Genomic DNA, 22763 nt, shown 5'->3' on the forward strand with positions numbered 1-22763 from the left:
TTTTTTTTAGGAAAATACCGCAATTGCGATGAATATTCTGGTTCAGTGCTGTTGAATGTCATAATTCAAAAAAAAATAATCAAATGTTTATAGCAACCTCCCATACGAAATGTTGCATGTTTAAATATTGCCAATCGTTAGTAGTTCGGAAAAGATCATCGGAAAAAAACATTTTCCGATGACTTTTTCTACGGGGAACGATGAACCTCCCCTTGGTTATGCGATCTTGCCGTGATGGGAGGGCATAATCCATTAGCCCATTAGATGGAAACCAAAGGCGTAACCTGTAGCGGTGGTATAACATTTTGTCATTTTTGCGTAAAGCTGTGTCATAATTTATATGGCATAGGCGCACTAATCTCTCGGATGTGTTCCAACGGATATTCTGCGTCGTTGATAGCATTGATGGCCATTTCAAATAATTAATCTATTCGAAGTGGACATTGATACTATTGGCTGCGATCAGTTTGCATTTTGCTAACCAGAAAGATCCGTAGCCACTCTTACTATTAGCTAGCTAGATACATCGTTATCATATACGGCGTAGGGAATATTACTCTGAGGAAAATTACTAGTAGATTCACTGAGTAGAAATAAGTGGCGACAATTTTATTTTAATATGGTTTTTACATTGCCATAATAAGAAATACCTCTTTTGTAACAACGGTATAAATAATCTGATTCCAGCTTCATATTCCCAAAATTTACAAGTAGAAAGTAGGAGTTGTGAAGCATTGCATTAGCCACCGAAAAGTGAATCTTGAAGGGGACTGTAATAAAAACCTAAGGTAACTTTACTCTTAAATATTCACTATAAAATGAGCATGAGCATGATTGACCGCCCGCAGATGCTACTCCGTTATTGCAAGAACAGCTGTACTTACACAGGGAACCAACAGACGCTACTCGGGATCAGTAGCATGCTCAATGTGTAAGTACCAGGCATTGCAGAATTCGCTCTCATTTGAGTATGAAGCACGATCAAAGCAAGCAAATAAAAACATCCCATCTGTTGCGGTCCACGATCGTCGTTGTATCGCAAGGTGTAACAAGTCTGATAAATGGAAGCAGCGAGCGAGAGTCCCAAAGAGAGAGCGATGATAAAATCCATTTTTCTCGCTTGTTTACCGTTGGGGATAGGTGTTTTTCTTTACTGGCGCGATAAACTACCCACGAACTTCCAATAGCAATAGTGTCCCCCAAGCTTGGAGCATGTTTAGAGGGGTTTTAGCCAGTGTTGGGAAACTGAGAAAAATACTCACTCTTGTACTCGTTTGTGAGTATTACTCACACTGTGAGTTACTCGTTCCTTACTCTTACTCACGCGAGAGTATGACGTCATAACTCACTGCGAGTATTACTCACGTAAAGAGTAATACTCGCAGTGAGTATGACGTCATTACTCTCGGGTGAGTGAGCAATTTACTCTTTGTTAGTATGGTGAGTAACCAAATTCCAAAATATAATAAGATTCTACATATGCATGTTTTATACTAGGTGAAAGACTGTAGAATTAATTCATAATATTAACAGATGCGGTCGACTTCTGTATTGTGATATGCATTTTTTTTAGCATGGATGTTTAAATATTACTGAATTAATAGTCAGTTCTCAAACATGGAGAAACAAATTATATGGGCAAAAGTTTGTTTGTGTTCAAATATATTCCAGACCAATTTTATTCTTTTTGTAACAACAAATAATACAGATACTTTTCCTGAATACGTTTATGTTATTGATATTCAAATTTGAAAAGCAATATTAGTAACATTGGAAAACATAAATTTTGTTTGCGATTAACATCTTGCCTATTTGATATGTTGTGTTGGATTCAAGGCTGCTTTATAGGTGTTCGATTGGCTGTTAATTTTTGATGGTTCAATTAGAGGCTCCCGCCTTTTCGCATTTCTCCTATTGAGGCTCGCTATATATAGCATTTCCATTATGTTTTTAATATTGAGGTACTTTTGCTTATGGTTACCAAACCATAAATATTTTCAGCAAAATAAATGTAATCTGCATGTTTGTTATAGAACACTTAAAAATAAATAAATAAATGGGCTTCGGGGTCGTTACGTACAGTATCCAGTGTTAAGTTATATACAGTGTGGGTAGCTAAATTGCTGAAAATGGTGTCCGTGTATTTAAAAAAGTTTTTTTTTTTCGTTTAATGACTATAATACGAATATAATCGATATGTTTTGAATCAGAAGGTTTCGTATCTTGATGTAATACTCTAAGAAAAGAGAATTAATAGTTCCTGTCCCAGACCGAATGTGTGCAACGATGACCTACAAAGATGTCTGATCAGAAAAATGTTTGGAATATTTTGCCTGATTTCTATATTAACAGGACCTTTGAGAAAAACTAGACTATGAGGAGATGATACACAAATAATGTTAAGCTAAATTGAGACTTTTTCACTTTGCTCTTACTTACTGGTGTAATAACTTAAATTCAGTGATTGTAGTGATTGAGGACTTTTTAGACATACTACTTGAAAAAAGGAACCAAATAGGAATCATGAGATTAAACTGGAATCAAAAAATGTTGTAACAAAACAAAACAAACCAGGAGAAAAAAGTTTTTATAAGGGTTTCTTCGAAAATTAGATTACACATTTTTCTAACGATATATCCAAAGAAATTCGAAAATTTAATCTGCATTTAATTCAGTTATTTACCCAAAGATTCCTGGAGGGGAATCTCCGAAGATTTCTTTAGTTAGTTTAGTAATTGTTCCAAGTGTTTTAGTGTTTTTTGAGGAATTCTTCCAGGAGTTTTGTTTAAGACACCTTAAAAAATTTAACAGTATTTTTTGCCCCAAAAATTTTTAAAGAATCAGAAGATTATTTCACAAATGTCTCATTCCATACAAATTGTATTAAAGACAAAAAACAAGCCAATCTTCTATGAGTTATTTCATTTACAGATTACCTGAAAATACCATAGGGAAGTTTGAAATCAGTAAAATTGTTTAGTTAAGGTGATTATAAAACGTAGCCAAACTTTGAATTTTCAAGTGCACAAGACGAGAGAATCTGACAACAGTTCGCGTTGAAAACCAATCAAATTGCTTGCTTACTGGTGGTGACTAATGGGATAGATTTTTAACGTGAAGCGCTGTTTGGTTCTCAAGTCTTGTGCTCCTGAAAATTTGAGGTGTGGCTTCGTTCTATAATCACCTTAACTTAACTCAAAACCAATCAAAATGTCACTTTCACTTTTTTGCGTTTATTCCCCTCATTTGGAAGATAATGCATGAAAGAACTTATTTTCAAATTCTGTATAAATTCTTCAGAAACACATGGCCTTCAGCCTTGTTTGATTGAGCTCAAATGTCTTAAGATGTTGAAGCAATGCCTGGGATAAACCATGGATGAATTCATGAAATTCCATATAAAAATGGTTGTAAGAATAACGGAAAAAATCAGCGTAAGAACTCCTTGTGAACTGTTAGAATTTATTAGAAAATCTAAACGAATTCTTCAAAATAAAACCTGGAATGAATCTCTGTGGATTTTCTAGGTATCAACTGGAGAACTCGGTGGAAAAATAAATAACTGAAGCAAATGATGGGATAATCCCTGGATTTATTAAAGTAATCTCTGTGAAAATTACTGGAGGTCCAACGTTACTTAGTGCTGTAGAATTTCTTGGGGCCCAGATAGCCGTAGCGGTAAACGCGCAGCTATTCAGCTAGACCAAGCTGAGGGTCGTGGGTTCGAATCCCACCGGTCAAGGATCTTTTCGGGTTGGAAATTTTCTCGACTTCCCAGGGCATAGAGTATCTTCGTATCCACATGATATACACATGCAAAAATGGTCATTGGCATAGTAAGCTCTCAGTTAATAACTGTGGAAGTGCTCATAAGAACACTAAGCTGAGAAGCAGGCTCTGTCCCAGTGGGGACGTAACGCCAGGAAGAAGAAGAAGAAGAATTTCTTGGAGCAGATTCTTGGAAAATTCATCTAAACATCCCCAAAGATCGCTGCCAATTTCTAGACTAATTCCTGGAAGTATCAATCTCTGAAGGAGTTTGAAGCATTCCAGAGGAAACTTCATGATAAATCATTAGCAGAACACCTAAAGCCTCTGTTTTAGGGATCTAAGTCTGGTAAGAACTTCTGGAGCTTCTAAAATTTTTCACAATAATTCATTCACCAGGAAAAAAAAAAGACTTTGGAGACATTTCATTAAATTCAGAAACATGCATTGCAAAAAATATCACCACTAGCTTTGAGATTCGTTCGTTAATCACTTTCCTCCTCATACATGACTAGTGTCTGTACCTCAAAAAGCTGCCTAAACAGTATACTTTTCGGTTAACTTCATCAGATTTTAAAAGACAAAAATTGATCATTAGAATGAGGTCTAAGATTCTTTCCTTATAATCAAAACACTTACATTGTCATCGTCCTGGACGCTCTTGAGCAGCCGCTTGTATCCGTCCAGCACAAAGGCCACTAGATCCGCCATCCACGGAACGTACTTGTATGTCCCTCACGGCAAATCGGATGTCAACACGCCCAGCATAGTGATGTCTTGAAGAACGGTGACGGTGAACGGTCCTCAAGAGCCGTTGGGATCTGTGTGGTCATGACCTCCTGCTTGACGTAGTTCTCGACCAGTTCGTCGAAGACTTTCATGAATCTGCACGTAGTGCGGGTTCTGGCTTTTGAAATTGGGAGACGACGGCAAGCGGTTGTTTTTCTTGGGGGAGCGGCTGTTGTACAGACATTTGTAGTTGAAAGCGACGACGGTTTTCTTGGCAATGTCGGGGGCGGATAGTGTCGTCGGAGGTGGAGGCGGTGAATTTATCCCAGGTGGTGGTTCTATGGAGGAATTTCAGGAACGATTCTTTTCGTGGAGTTGCTGGACGATTTACATCGATGAGGACGATTTACATCGATGAGGACGATTCGAGGGTGTGTTTTGTGATAACTTCCCAGCGAGGATCAGCTACTGGGATGTCTCCTGCAAGATCCTGTTCTATCGTCAGCACGGTTTGATTGAGCTCGCAGTCCAGGGATAGGTTTTCTGCAGATTAATCCATACTGGGAATCAAGATGCGAACCAGCTGTTTCCCATTTAATTTACATGAGCGGCCGGCATCGCTCACTGGCTTTCTTTTGCACTAAAACTGTGCTGAAACTTTGTTTAGTCGGTTCGAACTTAGTCTAATTAGCAATAATTGAGAATCAACCACTGTATTGATGCGTAACGAATAACACTTTTGTGATTATTTTCGCGACGGAACTTCGAGAACGCGAACTTTGTCGACTGAGTTAAAAACAAAGCATGGGCAGTTTTGCGAGATTTATTATCGCGTCAATTAGGATTGCAAAATGATATTTGAATCTGTGTAATATAGCAACGTTCGTCGGAGTGACTTGGTTGCAACAGTTTCTGTGTAATATTTCTATATTTTATATGTGAATATTAGGGGGGTCCCGTAGCCTCGAGGTTACGCTTTCGCTTCGTAAGCGGAATGTCATGGGTTCGATTCCCATCCCCCCCCCCCCACAAAAAACTCCGTCCAGCCACCAGAAGACGCCGCACGAAGGACCGTGTGTTGGGGAACACATCCATCCTTCGTCAGTATCGGATGGTGACTGAGACACACTGACCCTCTTTGTAGGCTGTTGCCTCACACGTAAACATGGCAAAGTGAACCACCGCACACCAATGGACTTTGATATGGATATGTATTGGACCAACGGCAGCACTCTCCTCTACCTGCACGGTATGAGAGAAAATAGCAATAAGGATATAAATAGAATTCTGTATATGATACTCGGCATAGTAGTGGCCAAGTGCACGGAATGCCTAAAACAAATAAAAGTAAGGAAAAAAAAAAGAATATGTGAATATTACACAAGAATAATGTAATTGGAAATGGCAATCATGTTTCCGTGAAATTTCAGGGTGATATACGCGAATTACGTCGATGTAAATTACATTATTTTTTGCTGTGTATGCATCCGTTAAAATAAGTAAACTACTCCTGACTAGTATGTCTTTTAGAACACCGGTTGGTGGACACAGGTAGACAACGATATATGTTTGATTCGAAAAGTGTGTAAATGTACTGTAGAGGCGTAACGCAAAAAAGAAACGATTACGAGACAACATACGGAGCGCAATGCCCAAAATAAATTAAAGAAAGTACAACTTGTGTTAAGAATTCATATTAAAACAAGGTTTTGCGTCCATCAATTAGTTCCCAACTAATAACTTATTATTTATTTGGGCCATTTGCAAGCTTTTTGATAATTAACAATACTTCAAGTGAGTAAAATTACTCACGAGTGAGTAAGTGTTGGTCTAAAACTCACTCACGAGTATGAGTTGTACAGCTGAAACTCACGCCTGAGTATACTCACGCGAGAGTTCAAGCTGTACAACTCATACTCGCGAGTGAGTTTTCAGTTTTCAGTGAGTACTCACGAGTTTCCCAACACTGGTTTTAGCATGCACTACTATCCCCCCAATCTGATCAAAGTTGTAGCAGTATACGATAAACAGTCGCTCATAATGTGCAGCATGTTATGATAGTTACAGAGAGCGATACGTGAGAGATTCTCTCAATTTTCTCAGGATTCAATCCCTGGTAAGTACTGGTGCTCTCATTATTATTACAAACAATAACGGCGCTGGCTGCGTCCGAATGCAGGTCAGTTTAGGGATGGGAGGGAAATGTTGACGTGTTACTTGCTTTATAGAAGCCGAGGAGTCCTCTGCACTTCCACAAGTCAACACTGGGAGTTTGGATATGGGGTAGGGATTCGTTTTGGTAAACGATAAATATATAATCTGAAATGAATGCGCCTAACCGGATTCGCGATATTACTCGATAAACGCATTGAACGCCGAACAAATGTTCGTCACTCGCCCTCATAGGAGCAAGCGACAAGATCAAAGGATCAAACACTACTAACGCGTTCCGCGACCCGCGACACTATGCCACCGTGCTACGCGAACGGCGCGCAACACGATTGATCCTGCCCTCATCACCCGCCCCCGCAGGAGCAAGCGTCAAAGTCGAAGGATCAAACACAACTAACTATCGCGGCACATTTTTCACTACTCTCTTAAATATTCACTATAAAATGACTATGGAAAGTAATACGCTGAGATCGATCATTAGGGTACACTTGCTAGTTTCGAGAAATTGTTGAACAGACAAGGAAAGTGACTTTTTTCTTTAAGGATATATTAACGTTATGACCAATAAATACTTTCAACGACAAAAACCAAATGAACTAGAACTACTACTAAACAGCCTAGTTTTGTTAAGACTTGCCGACAATTGACATTTAAGGCTCTACCTTACGTAAATGACAGGAGTAATAAGAATAGCATGACTATAAAGGACACTAAAATGACAAATTCTCGAAAACTTATTCAAACAGACTCAAGTCAAACAAGTATACAAACTTAAGTAGATAAAAAAAACGAATTTAGTACTATACTATTTAATTCCACTAGAGTTTGTATCCTTTGACAGATACGCGTTTTTCGACCTCAACTATAAGGCCGTTTTCAGTGTCGTGTACTAGTACAAACAAACTCTAGTGGAATTAAATGGTATAGTACTAAATTCGGTTTTTTCATCTACTTATAGGTATTCTACTAAACAGCTCGAAGATTTATTATATACAAACTTGTTTTATCGATTATACGTGTTTCGCAGACATTCTACCCATTTCGCTCTGAACCAATTCGATTTTTCACTTTTAGAACGTTTAATTTCCGGACCTACAAAACGACGAAAGTAAGATTTTCAACTTTCGCAACCTAACCACCACTTTCGCCGCTCCGCTGTATGGAGAGACAAAGTGACTTAAGGTGAAGATGAATCGAAGCCTAAACTCAAACTTTCAAGAGCACAAATCTGGAGTACCGAACAACCGTTTGAGCTGAAAACTTAATCGATTGGTCACCACCAGCTAGGGACAAATCGCTCAAGTTTTCAGCCCAAACGGATGTTCGGTACTCCAGATTTGTGCTCTTGAAAATTTGAGTTTAGGCTTCGATACATCTTCACCTTAACCACGAATCAAAACAAAACACTACATGAGTCGATTTTATACTGGTACAAAAACGTCACAAGTAACTGAATAAATCGACTTATAATTTTGTAATCATATTATTATGGGAAATAATAAAAACTCCCTAGTTTTTGAACGCGAGCTTATTGTATGCAAAATTTAAGCAATGTACACGGCAAAAATGTGAAAAAGGAGATTTATTTTAAAAAAAGTTTTAGAAAACAGGTTGTGATTCTTCTGAATTGATTGTCTCAAAACCGTATGGAAGTTACTTACGTCGATTTGAAAAAGTAATCGAGAATTATTTTAAATCATTTCGACTAGACAGTATTAGTAATTGTCTTTGTTAGTAATGACACTACTACACTACTATTTCAAACAAATTCTGATGGAGTTGCTGATTTTCACAATGTTTCCTTTTCTCAGAAGCAAGGGAATATGGGAATTTTTCAAAAACTACCACGTCACAATACTAATAAAAAAAAAAACAGTGTTCAAGTGGGCATCATAGTCTAGTCCGTCTGAGTATTGGTCCTGGTAGAGGGGAAACTCGGCAAGAGCCAGACCGAGGGTTCAGCCTTGACAAGTAAAGCTGTCAGGCAGCTCCAACTAAATACTAGTGATCCTTTATAGAGAGATAAGCGGAAGTAAAATGGAATGATTTGGCAAAAGACCAGCAGTGCTGATTTTGCTCGGCGTCGAGAATAATATTGTAACACGGACATGACTTCCTCATTGCTATAAAATGTATTTTGTTTCGTTTTAGATCTTTGAGCTACATATCAAAACTAATAAACAGCCGAAAAAATCAAAAACTAAAAATCGCATTGACAAAAATTCAAAAAAGTAAAACATTTCATTTTTTTGCTTAATGCAAAATTACTTTTACCGAAATAATTTCAAGCGGATTACATTACTCCTCAAGAAAAGTTCAAAACAATCATAACGCATGTTCGTTTGGCTCACAGTTTGACAGAAATGTCAGCTTCCGCGAATCTCTCTTATAAAGGATTTCTACTAAATACCATACAAAAAATATTGTAATGTGCATCCCCGCTAATTTGAACGGTAACTCATGCAAACCATCGGGGTTCATTTTTAATTTGAACTTCTAGTTACCCTACGAGCAAAAGAAAATCGTACTTCTGGTTACTTCTTTGGCTGTTTTGTTTTGACTCTGCGTTCCGTCCCACCGCGTTAGATTTCGTTCTACTCCGTTCCATGAGCAGAATGACGTTTGAACCATTTTTAATCTGAACGATGTGCAAATTAGCGGGGTACAAATGGAAAAGTGTTCAGATTAAATGTGGTCAAACCAACGGGGGTACCCGGAATAACATTTAATTTCACTAGAGTTTGTATTCTCTGACAGATACGTGTATTTTGACCTCAACTGTAAGGCCGTCTTGAGTGTCGTGTACTAAACTCGATTCATCGAGATACACGTATCTGTCCAAGGATACAACTCTAGTGGAATAAAATAATATAGCACTAAATTCAGTTTTCAATCAATTTAAAGATAAATTAGTTCAGTTATTCCAGGTTCAAAACATTTTGTGCAGGCAAAAGCCAAAGATGTTTCTTTTTATTTGAAGGGGTTTAACCGTTAAATCCGCCTATGTGTTGGAGGAAACGGGACGAAGCTGAAGAGTAAATATTTGTATATGTGTTTAAGTGAACGCCACCCGAAAAGAAATTTGATTCAACTAGATATTCGCGACTTCTTGACTTTAATCTATTCCCATAGATGAATTGTTTAGGAAAAGTAATGAAAAAAACATGTCCACTCTTTCTTTTATGCAGACAGAATAAATCAGACAGACTGAATAAATCGAGCATGTTGACGAAATGATGCGTCCATGTTTTTCAACACTGCTTCCTCTTGGGGGGATTCCTATTTTGGGGATTGGGCAGCAGGGCTGGCTAGCGCAGCAGTAGAAGCTGTAATTAAAAATCGAAGTTGAGCGAAAGTGTGAGAGCGAGAAAATAAGCTATGCTCGGTTTGCACTACGACATCGCACTGCGCTCTATAGGCAACGATTCCAAAGGAAAGAAAACAAAACATTGTAGTGTAGAAAATATCTCCACCGCCACTAGCACATCAGTCAGCAGCATGGAGCGATGAATGAATATATTGGCGCTAATGTTTTTATGCTCACACACTGCTTTTTCCTCATAGAAGATGGAATCAGTGCTATCGGATTGAATGGATCGCAAGCGATGACGATTTTTATGAATAATCCTAAATTCATCATTAAGGTAGATATTTCGGAAAAGCTTCTGGATATCAACTACAGATGGATGAGCTATAATTAAGCTATATTATTCAATTTATCAATTTAACCTGCACAACTCAAAAACATAATGTTGAGAATAAGAAGAATGTAGAGGAAAACCAATTTTAAAAAATAAATAAATCGCTTTGAATGCAATAACAGAATCACAATTTGCCTTCTTGTAATTTTGGTATTACTTTTCAACTAGAGCAAAGCTTAGTTTAGCACTCCAATAGCATTTCAAAAGTTGTTACCTGTCAGATATGTTTTCGAAAAATTACCATTGATTCCTTGAGCATTTCTGTACAGTGTACACTCTTAAATTTAAACAACATACCGAAAATTTAATCAATTGTTTAATCTGGTGATGACCAATTGATATTTTTTACCTCTTTTTCGTTTTTAATACGCTATTTGGCTCTCTAGATGTATACTTCTTGAAAATTTTGACTTGAATTCGATGGAACTGAGAACTGAGACGAGATAAATTTGTAAAAATGCAATTCCTGTGATATTTTCAATGGCATAATTTGCACCCTTTGAATGCCATTTTGGTCGAGAATATGCCTTAGATCCAGTCTTCTAAGAGCATCCTTCTGCTCCCAGATTTAAACAAGCATGCTTTGAAATCATCTCAATGCGCGGGATCGTTTTGAATCCTGATTTTTCAAATCTCAGCGTGCGGGATTTATGCAAGGATTCAATCCCACGATTGAATCTCTGTCATTTTGCTCATAGTCAATCGATTGAAGGTTAAATGCTCTTCGTATGGAATATTTGACGTTTCGTAGGGGATTGGGACAAATAAAACCTGACTACCGAACAAGAGACAAGGTAATATGTAAGGCAATGAAATTCAGCAAATAAAAATAGAGTAGAAATGGTATCATACCACTGCAAATTGGAACTACTTGTGGTTATTTTCACTGAAGGAGAAATTAATTTAGACAAAAATTCGAACGCCAGAATTTCGTTGAATCCAGAATTGTTGCAACGGAAATTCAATCATTTGCTTGTGATTCATATTTTCAGTTCAAGAGCTCGGAGTCGCGTCTACATGATGAGTCATTCCGTCAGGTCAGAATACTACCAAAAATTGTTGCTAGTTTCCAGAAACTGATCACTGGAAGCAGCCGTGCATCATAAAATTTTTCAGATACATTCAAAATGAGTTCTGTCAGACAGAAGTTTTCATCCGATATTGAATGAAATATCAATGCTTACTCGATTCATTTACCTTGCCAACAATCGATCAAGGATTGAATCCTGGGATTCAATCCTCTCATACACGTGGCATGATTCATTGCATGCCTGGATTTGAACAAAAAGTGCGCGCGGAATTAATCTTGCTCTGATGGTTTTCGATCTCAGCAGCTCTTGGAGTGGGATTTTTTGAAGATCGCTTCGCTCTCATGAGGTTCGCAACATGTTTTCTAATAAACTTCCTACAAAATTTAAAACAAATCTACCAAGTTTATAACATTGAAGACATTTTTTAGCGTTGAGTATTCAGGCGTATCTGAAGCGATTCTCTTCATCGAATTTCTCTTCGGATAAGTACACGAAAAGATTCTTGTCACCTTTATTAACAGAAGAGAGGATCGATGAAGAGAAATCGATCATGCGACTTACGCCCTTATTCAAGCACACGCTTGAACTTGTTAATCGGTCAAACCTTCAATGTTGAATAGTTCGAAAGTTTGAAGGTTTGGCCCGAGCCCCTAGATACATCCAATCTGGTAGCACTGGCGGGTTCGTATCCACGATCCAATAGTTAGATTGCGTAAAGTTTACATTAATTTCCCATGCCGTCTTAATGTATGCGTATGTTTTGGTGTCTCTTTTCTCGCCCTAACAGGAGCAGCTTCAGTATCAACTATAGCACTCAAACCCTACAGCAGCAGGAAGACGAGAACAGATCATCGAGTTCTCTCTCCATCAACACGGGAAGTAGCGATTTCTACCTCCGCTAGGGACTCGAGGGCATGTTTTCCACTTTCATCGGACTAATCGGTAAGTTGATCACATGCGTTTATCAATCCCAGTGCTTTTCCCTTTAAAAGTTTCCTTTAGTTATACTGAACACGTACAAACTAACCATGTCAACCACAGACCTTCTCCAACAGATTCCTTCGTCCAGTCACATTTCATTTTTGTAATCATCCACTCCGTTCTTGAACCAAAGGGAAACAGCTGATCGCTACTGATGTGCGGTTTGTCCCTTCTTGTATCAGACTTTTTCTTGTTGTATCGTAATCTGGCGAAGGACATGTGCGAAAATAGGTTTTTACGAGGCATGACTATTATTTAGGGCAAGATAAAGACTTCCAGAAAATTTCAGCTCATTTGGTTGTTCCATGAGCGGATGAATTTGGATTTATATTAGGGGATTATTACTTGTAAAATACACAAATCATGTATTCGTCCAGAAGAGCCGAATTTTATTTCTGTGTAATTTTCTTTTAGCGTGTGCCCCGCTTACCACTACGTTGTAAAATAGTCAAGCGGATCACAAAACAATGGAAAAGATGAGTTTACAGATCGAATTATTCATTTTCACTACAAGTAACTTTTCTGACCAAAGGGAGGGGGCTGCACTAAAAACTCCGACATAAAAAATGAAGACAGCGGGGGCCCTAAAAATGATCAAAATCAAGCCACGTTGTTCAAAGACGAGCCCTTTTGTGTACTAGTTTTTGTGTCCTTTTATTAAGTAGCTTTATGGAGAACCGGTCACCTTTTCACAAAACGTAGGAAAGGGTAAACTAAAATATTTTTGTGAAGTTATAACCGGACGTTCCCTTTTAATCTGGCGTTAGTTTGTAGATTTTAACGCTCGTTATCATACATACTGCATAAACTTTCACTGATTTCACCTTTCACTTCCGTTTCTTATTTGGTTTTCAACACTTTTTTTATGTTACCTCCTTCTCCAAACTCCAGCAGTGCCCCGACAGGACAACAACCACATCCACCAACGTCTCCCGGACTAGACAAACAGAGAAAAAGGAACAACGCTTCTGTTGACGGTGGAGGAAATTTGCTTTGAAAAATTGATTTTCAGTTTTTCGATTCCATCCTCCTCTGCCATTCACAGTTCACACAGCCACTAACACACCACCCAAAATCCAAAAGTGAAGAACCGATTGATTCTCATTTGCTCCTTCGTTCCCAATCTTACCCGATATTATACACCACTGAAAAAAAATCCGAGCGGCGTGGAATTGATCATAGAAACGTGTTGTTATTCATGAATTTTATAGATATTCAATCATGGTGGGAGGTGCCCTACATTGCACACTTCTGTTCGTTGTTTAGTGGCTCCTTTCAGTTGCCGGATTTCGACATCGAGGTGAGTGTACATTTCCTCAATCGCTCTAAATAATGTTTTCTAATAAATGTCCTCGACTTTTTGTTCTGTTCTTCAATACAATTACAGGATCTGGAAGAAGCGCTTCTGACCGATGTCGACACCGAGAGCGAGATTGATATAAAAGTGTACACTCGTCTGCTGCCGGATCTCATCGTTGCTCTGTTGAAGGGTTGTGACGCGCTCAGCCAGATCGTATCACACATCAGTCCGAGCAACTATCAGATGTTCCTGAGACGACTGTTTCGTCAAAAATGTCAGGTATTCGAAACATTGTAGGAACTTTGTAGAACTTGTTGCTAATGTTCGCTATGCATTGGTAGGAATATAACATCAATAACCCTTTCAACGAGGATACAGATTTTGAAAAGCTGCCGCTTCGTACCAAGATCTTGATTTTAAAATATCTATGTGACTTTCGCCTTGACTCAGTTGACGTATACAGCAGCTTTGCAAATCTTGAAGCTGACAGTTTACGCGTGGAACCATTAGGGTAACATTCTTGTAATAAGGGACATAGTATAACGTTTTAATTGTTTTCTTCTCGTTATTTTATATAGCTACGATAGTAAAGGATCTGCCTACTGGTACTTTTTTGGCACTAGACTCTACCGTGAGGATTTCGACGTTCCTTCCGGCAAGGGTAGCAAATCGTCAAAGCGATCCGTTTGGCAAGTGATTTGCTTCACCGAGGAAGATTGGAGTAATTTAGCTGGCAAGTTCAAGCATTCAAAAAACGAAAACGAGCGAGCATTATTGCTGCAGTTGGAGGAAAATTTCCTTCCAAATATACCAAAAATCTTCCGCGATAAAGAACGCGAGCGAAGAAAGAAGTATGATTATGGCTACCCTTATGGATGGGTTTACTTATTAACCTGTTATTGTTTTAATTGTAGGCTACTAGAGCGCCGTACATCATCTCGCATCAAAATCTGCGAAGAACGCCGTCTGGCTGAATTATTCCGTCAGAAGGAAATTGAAGAAGCCCACAACGCCCTGCTTAAAGAACAGCGTAGGCTTAAGGCAAAGTGCGAACCCAAACCGGAGGTCTGTCGATCCCATAAAGAAAGGCTAGCCGAAGACAGAGCTAAACGCGCCGAACGACGGTTAGAAACCAGAGATATTAAGTCATTACAAAGCCAAACAAATTAAACCAAACAAACACGCAAGAGAAGAGCAAAACGACACCAAAATATAACATCTTCAGCGTCATCCAATCAATCACTAGACCAACCTTGATCTCTCGAAGCGCTATCCCTCAAATAGCGCCCCAAACAGAATGCAAAATTTGTCTTCAAAAGTCTAGATTACATGAGAGCCGTCCCGTGATTGAATAGATGTTATTTTGTATCTTCTTCTATCGTTAGTTGCTGTATGTATGCATGATGTTAAAATCATCATTTCATTATTATTTCTTATCTTTAGTTGTTTGATCAAACTGTTCAAACTTTTCTGTTCTTATTCACTCATTTCATTCTCATTTACGCTTTTCTTGATAGTCCACATATCATTGATACAATTCTTCTGCGGGTCAAATTTTCTAATATAACTGTGTTTAAATTTCTTTTCCGATTATTTTAGGTCACGTTCGAATTCGGTCTCAAGTATAGTATCAACCTATGCCAGCTCGCCAGAACCAGAACCTCTCACAAGTGATTTTATTTTTCAGCCAAAAGAAAACGAAAGTCAATTTTTTAGTAAACATTCTTCTGGCGGTATAAAGCACACCGCAACCGTAATCGTTAGTAATCCACCAGCTTCCCCATCTTCAGAGCTAGGTTCCGAGCCGACTTCTTGTGCAGACATTGATGTGTGCTCGGGCACTTTCAAGCACAACCCGGGGCAAGTGTTAGAAGAAAATAACGAAGCAAACGACGACGAAGAAGAAGACGAAGAGGACAGTGCAAGTGTGATAGTCGTTGATCAGGTGAACAATAATTTTATCGAAGTAGGATCGAGTATCAGTGTTGTTAGTGGTTCTACTACTACCAGCAGTGGAATCAGCAGTCGTGAGCAACGTGATAAGACACTTTCGCCACCTCCAACGCCCCCTCCACTGTCTTTGTTGCAACCAGTGGAAGAAACCTCACAGTCGGCGGAACCAGTGAAGCGAAGATCCAAACTTAGTGCTGAGATCGAAGGGTTGCTGCAATACAACAGAAATATGGCTCCAACTACGACCAAACTGCCCGGGAGGCAAACCAACAATTCGTTGTCGTCAGTTACCGGCCCGGTGATCCTACCGTTCGCCGAAACTCCGCCGAAAACCACGACTGGTGGAAGTTCGGGTAGCAAAAGTGGTGACTCCAATGCCGGTACTGGCGGCGGTGCAACCGGCACCAGTGGAAGGAAGAAAAAGAGCAAAGCTTCGGAAGTGTGAGTTTTTATAGAAGTGTAATTGTTTTTTTGGCATTTTGCCTCCATTTGTTCATATAAGTGTGCTTGGCTTACAACTAGTTTTTGAACCTTAATTTTGTCTAACTCAAAGTAGATATGTTCTAGCTAGGAGCTAATATTTTTTTATACTTTTTGATTTTTAACACAATCGTTTATTACATATGATTTATCACCTATTTCAGCCTTTCTTAATTGCCTTGATCGTTCCGTTGTGACGTACAATGGCAGTGTGCTATAAATACATATCAGTCCCTTGTGCTTTTTTGTCATTTTTGAGATCACCTATTAAAATGAGTGTAAATTTCTGTATCATAAGAAAATTCCTCGTGCTCGTTCCAACAAGTTCTAGAAAATTTCTCTCTTGCTCTTTCCCACGTTACTGACAAATACCGTAAAATGGGGGGTTTTAAGGGATTGAACTTCTCTATTAAGTTCGACAAGTCACAGAAACGTCGCAATTCGATTAGTTCTGTGGATTTTGAGCTGCATTATGGCATTTCGTACTGCCCATATTCGTAAAGTCGACATAAAGAGACAATTTGACCAAAACGCAAAAAGATTTCCAACCGCAAATAATGACAAATCCAGTAAAATTTGATGCTGATACGGTTCCATAAACTGTATGGACGAAACGTACTGTAAGGATGCCATTCACCGTAAAAATGTGGAAATGTGAAAATTGAACGTTTTTCACATTTCCACATTTTTACGAATTATATCCATGACAATGATACAGGTTTGAGGCGCCATTCAACGCTCACTCCAAGTATGAGGCCCTATATTCAGAACTTGTTGAAATTAATTTACTTTCATTAGCTGGTTGTTATCTTCGTACTATAATAAAACAACATATTGAAGCATATCAGCTGAGATCCATTTTCCGATCTTTTGTAATAATATCATTGATAAACTCATGTTTATCACCTCAAATGGCCTTACATTAGTTCTTGTATAAAATATATAATATACAATCATGTGAATTTCACTCTAACACTTTCCATTCTGATATGGCAATACATGTTTATAACTTTTATTGCGGAAATTTGATAAATTTTCTTAAAATAATTCAATGAGCGGTGAATGGCGTCCTTACGGTACCTCTCGAATCCTCTGAGCAGAATTTCACTAAGGAGAATCTAAAAGTAGATTGAGTATTGTACCTTTTTATTCCACCCTAAATGCATTAAGGGGCGGTCCATTAATTACGTAAGACAAATTTCGGGGTTTTTCAACCCCCCCTCCCCCCATGGTAAGATTTTTTGTATGAAAATCAAAAATAAATTGTATAGCGCGTAAGAAATCTCAGACCCCCCTCCCCCCATAAACCCTTACGTAATTAATGGACAGCCCCTAACCTTTGAAAGATACGCGTATTTAGGCTACCAATTGTAGACTTCTTTAGTGCCAGTTACTCGTATCCACATCTAATATATCTAACACATGATTCGTCACAATATCCGAGAATCTTCCTTGGACGGTATTTTCTTGTGTCAACATAGTAACAGATTTTGTTATTTTGCTACCCTCAATAACTTGTTAATGTTTAATTTTGCAAGTCTTATTTTACCGAACTTCTGCCATTGGTTTGTTGTCATCAGGGATTGAGTCCTGAGAAAATTGAGAGAATCTCTCACGTATCGCTCTCTGTAACTATCATAACATGCTGCACATTATGAGAGACTGTTTATCGTAAACTGCTATAACTTTGATCAGATTGGGGGGATAGTAGTGCATGATAAAACCCCACTAAACATCCTCCAAGCCTGGGGGACACTATTGCTATTGGAAGTTCGTGGATTGTTTATCGTGCCAGTAAAGAAAAACACCTACCCCCAACGGGAAACAAGCGAGAAAAATGGGATAAAATCGTGGCGACTCGTAACCTCACTTTCTACCTGTTCTACGACTCTGAAAATGACTATTTCGGCAAATTTAGGATGTAAATCAGACAGATAATGATTGAAATCATCCTTTCTAACAAATCTCTACTCATTAGATGTAAATTTGTTGCTAAAAATGAAGATTTTCTATTCGTGGAACAGGTAGATTTGAGGTTAGGGAATCGCCACTGATTTTATCATCGCTCTCTCTTTGGGGCTCTCGCTCGCTGCTTCGATTTATCAGACTTGTTACACCTTGCGATGCTTGCGATACAATGACGATCGTGGACCGCAACAGATGGGATGTTTTTCTTTGCTTGCTTTGATCGTGCTTCATACTCAAATGAGAGCGAATTCTGTAATGCCTGGTTATCATAACCCTGGGCTTGTCATTATATTTCCCAGGGAGCGATGATTTTAGATATTTGATTGCTGTATTTTGTAGTGTTGATTAGAGGTTGCATGAACTTAAAAACAATGGCAAAGATTTTATTATAATCAGATTTTTATTGTATTCTGATTTAGGGATCCTATTCAAACTACTACATAATACCGTTATCATTTATTGAAATCATTTATACTCCAGGAATATATAATTTCCAGCTGGTGAGAAGATTACAAACTGAGGGTGAGTTATGAGCACAATCAGACCCTTGAATGTGCAATGTGGGTTAATATATGGGAAATGCCATTGACGGTTTGTAATCTTCTACAAGGTTTCGAGACCCAACAGGGCGCGTGCACCGGGTTGCAGATAGGAGCAAAGGGCGATCAGTAGCATCCACCTAAATAATAAGACAAAATGCCGTTCTTTGACTAGTGTGATCTCAAGTGCATTGTGTCATGGGGTGTGGGTTCGATTCCCGCTTCAACCATTGGAACTTTTCGTCAGGAATGGTTCTAGGCTGTGCCACTGGAGCATGCTAGTCCGTTGTCTAGTGTAAAGTTACAGTCTGTGCAGCTAAATGGTTGAAGACGGTATCCGTGTCTGAGTGAAAGAACTACTTACTAAATGAGCCACATCAGTCTATACATATAGAAATTTCACGTCATAGGGTCACGGCGAGCGTTTGGTATGTATTGTAATAGTTGATTCTTATCTAATGGGAGTATTACAAGACCACGCAGAAAATTTCGAAACAAATTATTTCTATACATCGGTTTTATTAACCGAAAGGCTCAGCTACATATGAGCTTGAGCTTGATTGGTCGCCCGTGGTTGCTACTCCAGTATCGCCAGATCAGCTGCATTTACACAAGGAACCAACCAGATGACTGCTTGGGATTAACAGGCACCCTCAGTGTATGAATGCTGGTGATCTTCTATTTTTAGGCAACAATGGTGTCTGCCACGTCAGAATGCAGACCAATGAGGGGAAGGGGAAAGAATTGATGATGCATTCAACTGGCTCCCACGGTTGACCGTATATACCACTGCGTCAACGCCAGTTCATGGGTGGGGTAATTTTTATGACAGAGAGAAGCCTGGTTTGGTTAGCAGACTGCCTATGTATCAGGCGTAAAGGAAGGCATGCTGTAATGATGAACGAATGGAAGCGTAGGGAAACGGTTTATTTTTGTCCGTCTCGGGTTCTAGCAAATGCTATGAACTGTGATAGATACATTAACTATGATATATTAAGAGTGGTAGATAGAAGCTAGTGAAAGATACAACTACAAAGTACGAGGAAAGTGACGGGCCTGGGATTGAGCCCATGACCTTCTGCTTATGAAGCAGAAGCCATTAGACCACCAACCCCGTCATTAACCGAAAGGCTCAGCTACATATGCTATAAAACCATTCATTAGCAAATACTCATTAGTATTATCATGCAACAAATGTAACGCAAGAGTGGGTGTGGTTCGGCTCTGCGTTACACTAATTGTTTGCATTTGACAATGGGGGTATTAAGGAGAAGATGAATTGATGCCGGGCTTCAGTTCCATGGTAGCACAGATCTGGAGAGCTGGACAGCCGCTCAGACTGAAGGCTTGATGGATTTGCCACTCGCTGATGACCAATCCGTCAGTGTTTCGGCGTGAGTGATTGGGGTTCATTCATATATTTCATAACGCCGAAATTGACCATTTTTGACACCCACCCACTCCCTCGTAACGCTTTTTGTATGAATATTCTACAAATTTTGTATGAGCCGTAACATCATTAGGACACCCACCCACCCCCTTTAGCGTTATGAAATTTGTGAATGAGCCCTTGGTTGGTTTTTGGGTTTATGCTCATGAAGAGTTGAGATTTGGCTTCAAATCATCTTCACCTTAAATTGACTTCAAAGCCCTTGGGATACAAAAAATCATTTCAGGGGTTCAACAATTAGTTAAAGAGGTAGTTCACTTGATATTTTTTTCTAGCCATTTGAACGACAGGGTGGATTTTGATTTCTATAGCGACAAATAACAATTGGGATATAATCTGACAAGCAGGGCCGTGCATTTTCATTTCATTGAAAATATTTTCAGTCCCCAACTGACTGACTACTCAAGCATGCCTTTCAATTGAAACTGTACTGTTTCGTTTCAACCCGACAAACCTTTCCTTTCATGACAGCAAGCGTAATCTCTCATCTCTTGGATGCTGCTTGTGCAAAGCGCGTCATAAATCAGAGCCTCACCGCAGCGAGCTGATCTTTCAATCGGTAGTCTCTAATTTTAGGAGCTGATTAATTCAAATGAACGACGTGGTGTCCCGCATAGTCTCTCTATCTTATTTTTTTACCTGACAAGTTGCATACATTACTATTACAAAAAATAGGTAAAATTCAATTTCAAATATTTTGATAGATTTCAATGAAGTCAAATGAAACGAAATTCTTACTCTTTTATTTCACTTTTATTGTTCGTTGCTTTCAATCGGATAACGAAACAAATGAGTGTGGAAAGAAGAACGAAGCGACGCAGTTGTTCGTCACCATCGAGACGATACAACCAAGCCTTCGTGTTTCACAAAATGCTTTCGAAAATGCACAGCCCTAGACAAGTAAAGTAGGAATATCATACAAATAACATGATAGAGTTTGACAACGACATTCAACAACTGCTTTACTACTTCTTTCGCTACATGAGTAGATGTTTTTAATTTAACACCTCTCATGTCGCCATTCTAAGTTTATTTCTTACATAGTTTCTATTTGTTTCCTTGTTCTAGTTTTTCCTTACATATTTTCTATTTGTTAAAAATACTATTTCAATATTAAATTACTTTGATCGTAGGCTTTAAAATAGACAATAGAATTGTTTGACCCACGGATTCATTCCATTTTGCAGCATTTTTAGCATTATTGTGTCAAGTCTATCCCATTTACCTACCACCCAAGCCAATCCTTCCTTCTCCCATGGCGTTTGCGTGGTCAGCATAGACTATTCAGCCATTACCCTTCCTATCATCGGCTTTGGATTGACTAGCGCTCTTATTGCCCCACCAAACGCTGCAAAATGAAAATGAAAAGTCTCATTTTACCGAATTTCTGCCATTTGGTTTGTTCTCATAATGTCAATGTAGGTTTTATTTTGTTCGTTTGTCGAACACAGTCAGTCATTATTTTTGCCCTTTTGGCACTCATTTCAAATAAACGAATGTAAAATTTTGCCCTACGTTATTTTATTTAAATGGCATATAATTCAAATTGTGAGGTTGTTTTTCTTATTTTTACTAGTTAGACTGATATGTATTTATAGACGGCATTCGCATCTAAAAAAAACTCCTAAACAAATAAACTTCCAGAATTAAATCTTAAAACAAGAACATCGAGTAGTAAAAGCTTCTAAAAATTTGTAACGGTAGCTTATTCTTTACACCCTAAAAAAATCAATTGGGATTTTTGTGATTAAATACACAATTTATATGGCAGAGCTCCTAGTACTTAATGCTTTACTTGTAGAAAAAATATCACGCATTTGTCTACGTTTCTGAATTCTTTGAAAAAAAAAACAAATGCATGTAAATTATAAATTGTAATACTGTAGATACAATTAATATTCGCACAATTTTTAGTTTGGTTTCTTGTAGTAAATAAAAATATAGTCTAAAAGACCCCTTTTCTTTCCTTACCATTGCCCTGTACATACCAAAACCAATCCTACACGCGTGGCGGAATGCAACGAACCCGTTCAACTGGTAAAATAAACCTGCACGGTTGTGTACCATTCATTGACCTTCCATCAAATCTGTGTGTGCATTATGAACACCTCCTGGACAATGGTACTCATCCTCCTTTAACGGAAAATGGTATTCATCATGATTCACAACTGCATTATAAATGTCATCGCACCATATCTGTCCATACCGAACAAAATCATGGACTCGAAACACGCTTTTTGATGCACCAAACTAAAACAAAAATAGAACCAGTTTTTTTACCACCTCAACCTCCACTCTGATTTCGTCGTTTAGTTTTACGGAAACTGAAGAGGTCCTGCAGATTGGGATGCACAAAATACTTGAGTACATAAAAAATCACGATGACGCGTGGCCCTTCATGGATCCTGTTGATGAAGACATCGCCCCGCGTTACTATTCTATCATTAGGCGGTGAGTTTTCCATCTGGTATTGCTTTTATATTCAATAAAAAACCTTTTTGTATTACACAGGCCGATGGACTTGCAAAAGATGGAAGACAAGCTAGATAATGGTGAATATCTAACGTTCGGTGACTTTCGCAATGATTTTAAACTGATTGTGAACAACTGTCGACTGTACAATGGTCAGGCGAATGGTGAGTATTCCTTTTTTTTGCACTGCAACGGGCAAACTTAACTTATAATAATTGT

The 22763-nt window shown here is 38.5% G+C and overlaps 1 protein-coding gene across 4 annotated transcripts in view; it reads left to right on the plus strand.

The window, feature by feature from the left end:
* Positions 1-22763, plus strand: part of LOC23687995 (protein split ends) — a 44253-nt gene that overhangs the window by 13702 nt on the left and 7788 nt on the right. For 2 of the 4 annotated variants that reach the window (XM_021842581.1, XM_021842583.1), the window contains exons 2-10: positions 12189-12343; positions 13594-13682; positions 13770-13961; positions 14024-14193; positions 14261-14533; positions 14597-14806; positions 15282-16076; positions 22338-22523; positions 22584-22708. In XM_021842581.1, the coding sequence (XP_021698273.1) occupies positions 12316-12343; positions 13594-13682; positions 13770-13961; positions 14024-14193; positions 14261-14533; positions 14597-14806; positions 15282-16076; positions 22338-22523; positions 22584-22708 (2068 nt within the window). In that variant the 5' untranslated portion in view covers positions 12189-12315. Of the gene's footprint in view, positions 1-12188; positions 12344-13273; positions 13683-13769; positions 13962-14023; positions 14194-14260; positions 14534-14596; positions 15073-15281; positions 16077-22337; positions 22524-22583; positions 22709-22763 lie in introns of all 4 variants that reach the window. The other 2 variants (XM_021842582.1, XM_021842585.1) reach the window with 2 other exon arrangements.

Source organism: Aedes aegypti, chromosome 2 (assembly GCF_002204515.2).
Source record: "Aedes aegypti strain LVP_AGWG chromosome 2, AaegL5.0 Primary Assembly, whole genome shotgun sequence".
Classification (NCBI taxonomy): Eukaryota; Metazoa; Arthropoda; class Insecta; order Diptera; family Culicidae; genus Aedes; species Aedes aegypti.